Raw genomic sequence first — 13958 nt, 5'->3', positions numbered from 1 at the left:
GAATTTTATATAATTGCATGATAGTAACCTTGCGAGCTGTGACAATCAGTCCGTCCGGGCATTTCCGTCGTAGGTTGGGGTGTGACAACATTCGTTGGCATAATGTCCCTCTTCAGAGCATATCCAACAACGACATTTCATCTTTCCTTGAGGACAAACCTTAGGTTTTTCTTTTGAAAAGTATTTTCCATGGATGGATTTTCTTTTCTTAGGTTCCTAAACCTTCATTTGGTTTTGTATTTTCTTTTATATTTCTTTTTGAAATATTTTTTTGTTTTTCTCCTGATCACAATCAAAAGATAATTGAGGTGTTTCAGTGAGTTTATTGCAACAACTTTTGCTAAATTTCTTTAACTGTTTTTGCTTGTTGGAAAAGTCGCAGTAAACAACAATTTCTTCCTTAACAATTCTTGTAGCAAATCCTAGTGAGTGCATTGTTAAGTTGTTCTTTTCCTTGTTCCATCGTTCTTTGGCTTTTTCACCAACAATAGGATTTTTCATTAGGTAAACTTCTATCCAAAAATGATATTCACTTGTACTTAGCTTATATAAGTTTTGCTCAAAAAGGCAAGTAAAATAATCTAAAAGACATATATCACATAGTTGTGATTGGGTTAATGTTTGACTTGCTTTTTCAAGCAATTTTTGGTTCTCATGATCTTTATTTGTAAGGAAATCAAGACCTAAGAACATCATATACATGACATTAATAATTTGATAAAAGAGATCTTTAACATGTAAATTTTTATTCCAAGTTGTTCCTTTAATGAAATCTTGGACTATTCCTGCAGACTTGTGTTCTATTAATAACAATAAGGCCTCCATTTGATATTCTGATTGTTAGTTTTTTAGGGATTTTGAGATGATTTCTAACGGTGGTTCAAGAAGGTGGACGATGGTGATGCAGTGGAGATGGTGTGGTGCGGTGGTCCAGTGGTGAGCATGGTGAAGGTGGTGGTTGAAATGAAGATGAAAGGTGGGTGGGGTGTTTTAAAACTTATTTTTTAATTATATATATATACACATTATAATTAACATTTTGCCCATCACATGTTACTCACGTGCAACCATTTAACTGAGCTTTTCTAACCCAGTTAGCGTAAAGGATATAACGTGTAGAAAAAAAATGTTTAAAGGACACCGCCTGTAAACAAACTAAATAAAGGACACGAACCGTAAATTGACTTTGTTTAAAAAACAAAATTTGTAATTATGTCAAAAATAAATATGGGCAAACTTTGTTTCTCCACACTTTCAAAAATTCACTATATTTTCTCCCTCCACCCTATAATTTACAATTAAAACCAATCAAAATCACTACATTGTTATATAATTTATTTTAATAATTTACACTTACAACTACTACCTACTCTATAAAAAAAGGGGATTACTCCATAGAATAGTAACTAACTTTGAAAGTTGTTCCAATCAGGTCACTGATAAAAACTTTTGTTGCAATCAGGTCATTTAACTTTCATTTTGTTCAAATCCTAGATATTTTACCTGGATAGCAGGTAATCTAGGTTTTTTTTTTATTTTTCAATGTTTTTACTTTACATACTAACTTTTAAATGTTGCAAAAATTAGTAAAAATACGAAATATAATTTTAAAATTTCGAAAATTTTCAAAAAAGGTTCGGAAAATTGCAATAAATTGCAAAAATTGAAAAAAAAAATAAAAAAATGTACAAAATTGGTTAGGGTCAACAGGTTCGGGTTACGGGTCAAGGTCGGAACGGGTCAAAACGGGTTTCGGGTCAGTTTTTTTTTACCAACGAATAAACGCGTTTTCAACACGTTACAGCTCGTTTAAGCGATTTTTCAGTTCGTTTCAGCACCTAACAGCTCGTTTAAGCGATTTTTCAGTTCGTTTCAGCAACTAACAGCTCGTTTAAGCGATTTTTAGTTCTTTTCAGCACCTAACAGCTCGTTTAAGCGATTTTTCAGCACCTAGCAGCTCGTTTAAATGATTTTTCAGCTCGTTTCAGCACATAACAACTCGTTTAAGCGATTTTTCAGCTCGTTTCAGCGATTTTTCAGTTCGTTTCAGCACTTAACAGCTCGTTTGCGATTTTTCAGCTCGTTTCAGCGCGTTTAGGTGCTGAAACGAACTGAAAATCGCTTAAACGAGCTGTTAGGTGCTGAAACGAACTGAAAAATCGCTTAAACGAGCTGTTAGGTGCTGAAACGAACTGAAAAAATCGCTTAAACGAGTTTTTGCTGTTAAAACGAGCTGTGACATGTTGAAAACGCGCTGATTTGTTGGTCAAAATAAAACTGACCCGAAACCCGTTTCGACCTTGACCCGTTCTCTCCCGAACCTGTTGACCCTAACCCGTTCCGGCCCGTTTTGAACATTTTTTTTATTTTTGTAATTTATTGCAATTTTCCGAACTTTTTAAGAAAATTTTTGGAATTTCAAAATTATATTTCGTATTTTTACTAATTTTTGCAACCTTTAAAAGTTATTATGCAAAGTAAAACATTTAAAAATTAAAAAAAAAAAACTTAGATTACCTGCTATGCAGGTAAAATATTTAGGATTGTAACAAAAATGACATGATTGGAACAAAAGTTTTTATTAGTAATCTGATTGAAACAACTTTCAAAGTTGGTTACTATTTTATGAAGTAACTCAAAAAAAAAAAAAAACTAGTATTAAGAGGTAATTTCATGTGGGTCATAAGCAACTTTAGGTTGTTCCACCAAACCGGTTGGCACCTACATTTGATTTTTTCTTTTTTTGAAATTGTTTGATACCATACTGACCGTACAAAACTCCCCCAATGGGTATGCAACCTTTTATTATTGCTAATTATTTGACATCCCATATTCAGACTGAAAAACACAAAAAAGGCATTAACCAAGGTAATAAATAATACTTACGTCTGCTATATCTTCCAGCATTTCTAAACTCAGTTTACAAATAAACAAACAAATCACCCATTAAAAACACAGGAATCCCCAGAAATAGAAATTGTACTCACTAGTCACTACTATACATAATACATGGAACATCTACATAATCTAAATAAATCCAATATGTACAAAGCTATAATATAAATTTAATAAGTCAGATTAGCAGTCACAAGTCTTCTACAACAAAACAATTTTATTGACTCGTGGATATCGTCTGTTAATGCATATATCATCAACTGTCTCATACCTGCTAACGCCTCTCGATCCCTTTATACTCGCTACCCGTGACAATTGATTTTATGCCCTATTAACTTGCATCCAGATTATAAAAAAAAAGGGTGGTAAATCCACACCAACATCACATGCCACATGGTGTCGAAGCCTTTTAACCGTTTACTTCAATATCTTTACTATTTCAGGGAAATCTAAGATGTGATTCTTTTTGAGTGTTGAACTGCAAAATAGATGCCGGGAGATTGTTCATTGTTCTATGCCACCTACAAAAGCAAGAAATTTCATTGCAGAGTTAATATCCACAGGCAATAATGGCAAGTTCCATGAGATATGCTATAAAATGCTTTACGGGATATACAATGACACGATTGTTATGGCCATGATAAAAACCACCAATCTTATATTTATATACAAGATTCAGCCATAACCATCTTACGTCTAGGTGTTTTAAGAAAACGTTAATTAAATTTTATTCAACTCTTTTATTAGTATTGGGCGCTTCACAGTTCACATATGTTAGTGCCCCGGAGTGTCTCGCGCCTTTTAGAACCAAATCTCAATTGATTGATTACTGATGGACTAAGAACGTCGATTTGTATATCATCATGATTTACCATAAAGGGAGGTTGCATGATCCAAACTTCACTTGTATTCTTGACTACTTGTCCCTATAGATCATTTGTGTTGTATATTAACTTACCTTGCTTGTGCATAAGATGTAAAAATGTTGTGACCATTTAAACATGTGGACGCAAGTGCCCGTGTGGACACATGAGATATATACATACAACATCCATCAGGGACCATCCAACCATCACCATATTAAGGTATTTCTAATCCGCTTCCAAAGCTTCTATACTCAAATACTAAGAAACTATATGCAAACCTAAAATAAAAAGGGCAAAACACATTATGTCTATTGTCTAGCCACAAGTCATTGATCTGCCACTAGCATATTGCAGCATGCATCAATCAATTTGAAACTTTCTTGTTTGTGTGTGTGTATCAGTATAGATATATATACATGCGTGTGTGTGTGTGTGTGAATTCAAAAAAACTTACATCTGAGAAGACAAGCAGTACGCAAGTGAAGTGGCAAGTAACCCAACGATGTTAAGGCGATACACCAGTACAATTAAAGCAAGAAAAAGAAGACAAGGGTACAGCCTAAAGAGCAATATATAGATTAACTAGAGTGCAACCAAATGATACATAAACTGAAGATAATAAATTAAGTAGATGCACGCTTATGGAACTAAGAGAACACATATGGTTTCTACAGCCAGCAAACATAGAAATAGATTCACAACATAAGATGTAATCGCAACCCAGACTTGTCACTAAAAATAGACCACGGATGAAAATAAACTACAGTAATAATAAACAGAAATCTAGACATTTAAATTGTCACAAAATGAGATAATTCTAGTTGTTATTGACCTTAATTAGTCAAAAAGATAAAGCCGAATTTTTTAGCCTAAAAAACAGGTTGAAATTCTCCCAAAATTTATTTTCAATGCATAAAACCTCTTATATCATTTTACTGTAAAAAATATCTTACCATTGAAATAATATAACTTTTATAATCATATCTTATATTTGACGAAAGGGTTTCAGATCAACCAAACCCATTTTAACCCCTTAACCAACCCGAACCAAGAGGAAAAAATGCATTTACCTTGGTGCATCATGTATCCATGAACCTACATTCAGCTACATAAAAAGTTACTCCGCGTTTATTTAGTTACAAATGGCCAACTTCCCAGTCCATTCATCAGCCTCTCCATAATCAAGACTAAGTTCCCTCATCGGTGGAATATTCTCCATAGCAAACAACATAAGATGAGAAAACGCATAATTATAATGATCATACAACACCAACAGAACCAAAAAATTCGGACAAGCGCTATGACTCATGTAACACGCAACATTCCTCATTCTAGAAACATCCATTGCAAAATCAAGTGGCGGTACAGACGGATAAGATGGACGCACATAATCCGAGAATATTTGGGACAAATCTCCCCATTCTGCCCATCTCTCAACAAACCGATTTGGGTAGATCAAACTATCACCATTCATGCTAAAAAGCTGTGCTTGTTCTCGAGTGAGAATAACGCCCGTGTATTCACAAATAAACGAACCCGCTTGAATCAAATCCAATGATCTAACTCCCCAACCAGTTTCCTTTGACCTGAAAACCTCAAACCGGTTCTTAACACCATTTTGACTGACCCGGTTCCGACAATGAGGTGGACAACGGCAGTGCGGTCCACATTCAAATATTAACGGTTTTCCTCTAACAAGCAGGCCACTTTGATCATAAGCAAACTCACCACCATTCTTTTTAGCACAAAAGCACCCGTCTTGACACCCAGAAACACAATTACACCCGCCCCCGTTCCCGTTCCCCCTAAGATGATACACAAAAGGTGGGAAAACAGATGTTGTAAATAATCATAAAACATCGGCTCGTGATTATCATCTATGTCATTAAAAAGATACACAGGCATGCGTTCTTTCTTCATTGACATATCCAATGACACATATCCTCTAGGTTTACCCTGCAACGTTCCATTTCTTAAACCCTCGGCATACTTAAGAACCGCGCTACCCATGTCAGGTTGATTTTCCATTCTAACAAGCTTAAACTTAATAACACCAAAGCCAGATTTCCCAGCTTCAATCCAAGACTCAATAACTTTATACAACCCATCATAAACATAAACCTTACCACTCGGACTACCTTCATACCTAAACCCACGAACAACACGTACCTCAATCCCGTAATGCATACTCCTTTCCATCGCAAGGTTTCCACCTTCCAATCTTTGATGATTAGCTTGTCTCGAATACTTATCTTGCCCACCATGCCCCGTGTAAATAATAACATCACCCGCGTCCTGATCATCTTCATACCCACCCGACACAATAATACTGGTAGCAATCGGATCCCCATTCGAGCTCTGACTGGACGTCAAATAATCAATCCCGGCCTGCGGTAACCTGTGCATTCCCACAACACAAATCTCCATCCTGAAAAAAATATATCACCAACATAAACACCCGGAATCGACCCCACAATCCGCTTATCTCGGTTCAACCAAAGCCCTCTATCCTTCATCACAGTCGCGGATCGCAAATCCCCACGCGCACTACGACTACGTCCCGACAAATGCGTGTGCTTCCGCTTCTCGTCCTCCATATTAACCAAAACCCGAAGCGAATCATACATCATCCTTGTCTTCCTAACCACGTGTCGAAAATACCTTTCGTCTTCAACACCTAAATTCGTAACCCGAACCAACTCACCCGACCGCTGCTGACTCTTCCGGCGAGACGAATCGGAAACAACGGCCGTGGTCTGATTCTCTTCCGGCACCGGCACAATTGCTTGTGCATCGGCAGCATCAAATTTGTCCGATTGACCGGAAAAAGCTGTGTTAAACATGTCGGAAATCCGATTGAATTCGGATAAAACATGGGTTTCATCGGGTTGGGCGTTGAGGTTGAAATTAGGGTTAGGTTTGGGTAATTGGTGTGAAGACGGTTCAATTGGGGTGGTGGTTCGTCTAAGGGTTCTTCTTTGGGTTCGAGTTTAGGTACGGTTAGGGTTAGAGCGGTGGTGGGTGGAGTGTCTGTTAGAGGATGAGGAGGTGAATCTGGGTAAAGATTTAGGTCAATAAATAAAGCCATTGTTGTTATTATTATTGACCAGAAGAGAGGTTGAAGATGAAGAAGATGATGAACAGAATTATTACTGCAAATGAAATTTAGGAAAACTTTGTCAGAAAATCTGTTGTTGCTTTTGTATCTGAAGTTTGTTTGTTTGAATTGGTTGTGCATCAAAAGTAGCATGTCCTTTTCGAAAATGACTTTTATTCTACGTCTTCCCATTCAAAGAACGAGTTAATTATTGACATATGTCATGTGCGAGCAAAATAATAATTTTCAACTTTTTATTATAAATTTGTTATATTATAAAATTTATTATTAGTATAAATTTATTATCATTTTTTCTTTTTAATAAAACATTAAAATCGGCCATCCACTTCAACTCTATTGTCATCGGCCCACCCAACCACCTCCACCTTTAGATAACCTCATCAACTAATTCAGATAACTCAGCCTCCCCAAACCAAACAACTGCAATAGTTTGAAAATGTGGGTCCGCCTTCTTTATAAGTTAGGTTCTTTGATGAATTTGATGTGTGTCTGAATTAATATATGTATTTTATAATAAATACACATATATATAGTTGTTTATGTTGTAGATCTGATATTTATAAATAATTAATATTTTAAATAATTGATTTACATGTTTTGATGGAAAAGAATATCTGAATGTTATGGATGTCAAGAATAAAAAAGGCGTAGAAGAATAGACAAAATGACCATTGCACGGTCCATGTGTTGTCAGCGGTGCACGACCTGTGCCCAATTTACAAAAACCCTAATTTTGGTCCATTCAAACCATGCGTGGCCCATAACCATCTGGGTGTGCACGAAGAATGCACTTATCATTTGCCCTAATTCGAGCCTATTCAAAGTAGTTGTCGTCATAGCCTATGGGAGATTGAAATTGACGGTATCAGAGCGAATTTAGGTGCGACGAAGGTGATGTAACAAGGATTGAAGATCTTAATCAGTCAAAAAGCATGAAGAACGGAGACCGAAGCCAGAGTTTCACGTTTGATGATCATTCAGGTTCTATAAGTTATCGAAACATGATTTGCTTTATGTTTTGTTTGATTTTGTTCACTATGTTCGACTATACGTTTAGTAATTGCTTGAATAAGATTTTGTAAATTTAATTAAAGAGACAAGATTTTATAAATATTCATATAATAATAAACGTGTAAAGTTTGATGTGATTCTATATCATTTATAACTAATGTTTTGTGTGCGCCCTTAATGTCTTAATCCTTTTGGACTTGTATGATATATGAAATGATTTAAGTCACTAGTTCCAACATATAGGACATATCCTAGAAGAGAAGAGAGAGCCAAACAAAGAAACATAAATATATATAATGAAGACAAATAAACAAAGGTGAATAAAAAAACATAACGACGGTCCATCACAAGACAAAGGTGTTGGGTGGAGTGACAAAAGTGGTCTCACATTGCATGCTTTCATGCACACACCAGGACTCTAGGAGTATTATATGCCAACCATGATTAAAGACATTCAACCGTACACAACGTTGTCTCCGTTGATGTCTATGTGATTAACTGAGACAATAAAACTGGACAGTGCTCCTTCACTTAGCCGAATGTAATGGGTGTTTTTCGTTTTTCCCAATCACTTAGCCGAATGTAAGGTTTTGATGACCGGGGACAAGCCCACATGGTTATCAAACACGCAAAGATAACGATGAAATATAAAGAAGAAAATCACTTTACGTGCAAAATATGTAAAGATAAAAATGATAAACTAAAAAATAAAAATAATTTTTACTAGCGGCGCATCTTGCTGATCGTTTCTCTACGTTTCAATGTAAAAGTTATAATTAAAAGGGATATTGGATTTTAATAATTATAACTTTGACTCATTGGCCGATATTAATCCTAATTTAAGAAATTTTTTCTGATAGTCCTTGCTTGCAAACTATTTTCCTTCGCTGGGCTTTTTCTAACTAAAGTCTAACTTAGTTAGTTTTTGATGACGTGGACGCTGACATAACACAAACAGAAGTTATTTGGTGAGGTGGCTACTTATGTGGCACTCTAATCACCACCACCACCACCACCATCAGTCACCACCACCAAATCCCATCATGTCCACCCCTAATCCTGATCTAAAAACCCCATTAGCTACCACCACCAAGTATCATGTGTCCCATCACGCTAGATAACAAGTTGGCGAGGTGGGTGTACCAGGGAGGAGGTTTAGTGACTTGTTTGAAGCAATGTGGGGCTGCAAACGTGGAGGGTAGAGGTGTGTGACAACTGAAGGTGGAGGAAACACGGTGTTGGTGGTAGAACTTCCCGATTTTCCGACAAAACAAGCAGGAACTCTGGTGAAGGTATGCAACTAGGCTTTTGGTCGGTATTGTTCGTAATCAAATCAAGGCTATGTTATTGTTAAGGGCAACTAATAAGGCTTAAAGTCAATTTGGGCAGGGTTGGTAGATCCGACAAGTTATTCAAGGGTTCCGGCCAAAATTGTCTTTCGGGCAAGATTTGAATTTGTGGGCTTTCGACAAGATTAGAATTTGTGGGATTTCGACAAGATTCAAATTTAAAGGTTACTGGAGACCCCATCTATGCATACAAGAAGGTATGGTTAGAAAACAAATAAGAAAAAGATCCAAAAAGGTTTGGGTTTTGACTTTTGACATTGGCTGATGGTGGTGGGTGGTGGTAATTGCTGACAACGGCAGGCGGTGGCGGTGGCGCGACTGATGGTGATGGTGGTGGAGGAGGTAAGGTTATGATAGCAGTGCCACATAGGCAACCACCTCATTAAATTACAAATGTTTGTGACATGTCAGCTTTCAGGTCACTAAAAAACTAACTATATAAGACCCCAATAATTAGACTAGGCTATATAGAGGAAAATAGTTTGCAAGTTCGGCCTGTTATGAGGATTTTCTTTAGTTATGATTAATATCGGCCAACGAGTCAAAGTTAGAATTACTAAAATCCAATATCCCTAATTAAAACAATAAATTTTTGCTTAAAGATAAAGAAAATCCATGAGTTTAAGATGAATTACTTACTTATTTCATGTTTTTCTTAAAACATAACTTTACAATCATAAGAAACACATGATCTAAGAAGATAACTTGTGGAATGTAATAATAAAAAGGTGTTTTACTGGTTTGTGACTATAAACTCAACACTTTGCTGGTAACACATGTTTAAAGAAAACATAGGAAAAAAGCTAAAATAAGGCAATTAGAATGAAGCCAATGAATCTAAACACATACAATGAGACAATGAGTCTATCCAATCCATAGCCAATATTCTCACTATAACATATCAAATTTTTGTTTGAATGCACATTAATGTGGAACATCACTTTCCTTTATAATACTAAATAACAAGAAATCAACTTTGAACCTATTATCTACTTTATTTGTGCACAAAACCGGATAAAAACACATTCGGGGAAGTATACAAGTTTATAACATTCTAGTCCAAGAACCTAAAAATGGAAATACCGCGATCAACAATCTCAACAATAACGGCATCTCGCTTCTTCTTTCTCCCCGGCTCATTTTACTCATCGATTTCCTAGGTTTTCCATCTTTCTTAGACCAATCATTTCTTCCATCAAGCTCTTCCCAACCACCAAAACTTGAAGATGAACCATTAGTTTTGCTATCACCTGCCACCCATGTTTGGTAAGCGGTTGTCCTCTTTCTTTTACTTTTTACATATTCTTCTTGTTCGTCTTCTATATCCATATAACTGGCGGCACGTGGTGGTGCTCGTGGTTGTCGTGGTGGCGGTTTCCGCTTGCTCTTGCTTTGGCGCCTTTTTTTATACCTCGGTTTTCCCCATACAGTTTGAAATAATAAAGAAAGTGCTGATTGGCCCATGGGAATCGCTAATGCCATAAGGAAAGCTTTTGGACCAGAAGTTATCAGTAAAGATGAGATTATAGCAGGAAGCATCCACCCATATGATTTGAATGCCTGCACTGATTATATGTACATATATTAATTTATATTCAGTTTGAATCATTTTATACTTTTTTGGGGTCATTGTTATAACTTATAACTATCAAGATTTTATGAGATGAGTTTGTGGCATAATAAGCTTAAGGAAGTGTTTAATTTATGGAATATGATCTCATGTTCAAAATTATACTCATATTTTTCTTAAAATTTAAAACATTTACAACAATTTCAATCTTGGAAACTAGCCCTTTTGACCTTCTAAGTCAACAAGCCAAATGGTCTTAAGATTAAACCCAAAACACAGAATTTTCATTTAGTATCATCTTATTCATAGGGGGTGTTTGGGATTGCTTCTTGAAATTGCTTATGGCTTTTTGGAGAGGCAAAATGTCCAAAATGCCCCTCCAAAAGCACCTATTAGGTGCTTTTGGAGGGGCATTTTGGACATTTTGCCTCTCCAAAAAGCCATAAGCAATTTCGAGAAGCAATCACAAACATGCTCTTAGATATGCAAAAAGTTGATCACTGTTTGACTTTTCGAAGTCATTTCTATAACTATCAAGATTCAAAATTGACACGAATTTGACGCATAATAACCCTAAGAGATTATTTAATTTACGAACAATGGTATCAAGTCCTAAATTATACTCACATTTTTTCTTGAAACCCAAATCATTCACATGAATTTCAAACTAGAAAAATAAATATTTTGACCTTTAAAGTCAACATGACTAGTTTTCTAAAACTTAGTCCTTAAAAGTATATAAAAAAATACCTTAAAAATCCAGACACCGTCAATGAAGTCTTCAAGAACGTCAAGCCACTGATTCGTATCATCATCTTCAAAATCTTCATCATCATCGTTTGCAGAATCAAAATCATAGTTCCTTGATCGGAAAGTCTCTGCATTTGAATCCCACCGGCGATTCTTGGCGTGAATCCGGTGAGGAATAATACGTGTGGGGTTTATGGATAAAGAGGCCGGCGGCCATAGTTGGTGAGTATGAGGTCCTCCTACCAACAACACTGGTTGTACGCGTGTTAAGGAAACCGATAGAACCATGCGTTTCCGGTAGGCGGTGGTTTTGTGGGTTAATTAATTAATACATTTGGTTCTCCGGCGGAAAACATTATCCGGATAATAATGTAACAGCAACGTTGCTGATTTGCTCTTCACATTTCTTTTACTTGCTAATTACATTTGTGCCCTCGAATGTTGAAAAGTAACGAATTTATGTCTCTCTCTCTCTTTTTTTTTTTAATTTAATACCAATAGTTAAAGGAAGAAAAAAAAGGGAATAACTAGTCAAAAGTTGCAAGAAATCCAAACATACAACTAGAAGACTTTTGTTTTTTCAGAGGTGGAAATGGGAATGGCGTATGTGGATTTGATAATGCCTCTGATAATATTCTAGAATCGTGTGCTACCCCTTCCCATCCAGCCACAAGAAAAGTGAAAATCATGTTAAAATCACAAATTGCTAATACGTTTTGATAACAATCACCCTTTCCCATTCCTCTGTATAAATCTTGTTGGCTGGTAGGAACAACAACATATATCAAGGTCCCATCTAGTGCACCAACCGCTCCTTTAAAAATCTTTCGTAGCCTCTTGTTATGTCCCGGAATGTTTGGATTTAGATTGAAAGAAGTTGGTACTATCATATCTTTGACGAAAAGCATCATTTTATCCAACAATTCATGAAAGAATTTATGAGTTGTTTGCTTTGAGTGTTGAAATCTACGCTTGATAACCACGTAACGTTGGTTATGGCCGATTATCATCAAAAACATAACCATCTTTTCCTCAACGGAAACATGTTTACTATCCTTTAACGAATATTTGTTCTAAAATGTGCACATAGTCGAACAAATGATTCACAGGACATGCGTAACAATTCAATGCAATGTTTGGGATTTCCTTGCAATAACTCTAACGTGTATTTATGTCTCGTCATTGCCGAATCATTGTCTCGTTTTCGTTTCAAACCCCTCTTCCAAAAAAAAGCGGATATACAAGTACATAACAACTACCAGAAGTATTTTCTCATCATTATTCATTATGAACCTGTTAATAAAACATAAACAACCATGTCTCATAGCCATAACAAAGCAACCATTATCATAAAGCATAAACAACCATGTCACATAGCCATAAAATAACATACAATGTGTTCAACATAACCAAAAAGCATAGAATGTTTTCAACATAACTAAAAAAACATACACCAAAAACAAATAATGTTTTCAACAAAACAAAAACTAGTTCATAAGTCCTAAATTTTTAGCCGTCATCTCGATCCACCCTTTTAACACGACGGGAATATTTGGCAATGCCATCCACTCCTCTCTCATGTCCGTGGACATTCCAAAAATATGAAAAGCAACCAAGTATAGAGGACCCATCGGCTCTAACCCAACCAAATTTAACTTCTCAGAACACTCAACAACTGTTGTAACTACTGGGCGTTTTTTTTGAGGTTTTTCTCTAGTCAAATGTCGCAAAGCATTTCGCATGTCAAGTGCTAAATCCTCAAAAGTGACAGATGATGATGGTTTTGAGGTTTTAGCCCTTTTGGGGGTAGGCTCGGGAGTAGGCTCGAAAGTAGGCCCGGTAGTAGGAATAGTGTCGGCATCATCTTCTGTGTCGACAAAAATGTTGTCCATAATCATCAATTGTTGGACCGATTGGAGCCGATGACAAGAGGATGGTCCAACCAATGATGTTTGGGTTGAGGTCCACTTGCGATTCCCCGTGGCAATATTTTTATCAAACAGTTGTGCACAAAGTTCCGAAAATGCTAATGGAGTTGTTTTTAAGGATGCAACTTTCACATGCCCCTAAAAGATTAATGGTAGATGTTAAAAAATAAACTATGGGGTGGACCTTAAGGTAGAGATATATGTTAAAAAATAAAATATATGAACATACCTTCTTAAATTCTTCCCATTCATCGTTCGTTAAGGTAAAGGTATTTGTTTGAGGGTTGTAGATGTTGCCGGTTTTGTTTTTCAAATACAACCATCCTATGTATTTGGCTTTAAGATTATCATAGGCGTTTTTCACTTGTTTTTGACACAAATCCAATCCAAACTTTTCCTTAAGAACACTTATTACCTTAGCCCATGAGTCTTTGTGCAAACTCAACCCTTTTTTACCCATGGTGTTTATCT

The 13958-nt window shown here is 36.1% G+C and overlaps 1 protein-coding gene and 1 pseudogene across 3 annotated transcripts; both read right to left on the bottom strand.

The window, feature by feature from the left end:
- Positions 1–2791: 2791 nt before the first annotated feature.
- On the bottom strand, positions 2792–6977 carry LOC143553313 (histone-lysine N-methyltransferase family member SUVH9 pseudogene; annotated as a pseudogene). Its single transcript, XR_013138808.1, has 2 exons — positions 4832–6977; positions 2792–3416 (listed from the first exon to the last, which is right to left on the bottom strand). The product of XR_013138808.1 is annotated as a histone-lysine N-methyltransferase family member SUVH9 pseudogene (transcript).
- Positions 6978–10136: 3159 nt separating this feature from the next.
- On the bottom strand, positions 10137–11912 carry LOC143553297 (uncharacterized). Of its 2 annotated transcripts, none has more exons than XR_013138806.1 (2): positions 11560–11912; positions 10137–10804 (listed from the first exon to the last, which is right to left on the bottom strand). XR_013138806.1 is itself a non-coding variant. In XM_077043323.1 (2 exons), exons 1-2 carry the CDS (start codon positions 11845–11847, stop codon positions 10284–10286), a joined length of 804 nt encoding a protein of 267 aa, XP_076899438.1. In that variant the 5' UTR covers positions 11848–11912; the 3' UTR covers positions 10169–10283. The 2 variants fall into 2 exon arrangements, 1 of the variants encoding a protein (XP_076899438.1); XM_077043323.1 differs by having other exon boundaries at positions 10169–10799.
- Positions 11913–13958: the final 2046 nt, after the last annotated feature.

The sequence above is a fragment of the Bidens hawaiensis genome, unplaced genomic scaffold, assembly GCF_021521415.1.
Source record: "Bidens hawaiensis isolate Kalapana, Puna unplaced genomic scaffold, B.hawaiensis_p1.1 tig00017165_1, whole genome shotgun sequence".
NCBI lineage: Eukaryota > Viridiplantae > Streptophyta > Magnoliopsida > Asterales > Asteraceae > Bidens > Bidens hawaiensis.
This window is presented reverse-complemented; position numbering and strand designations above follow the sequence as displayed.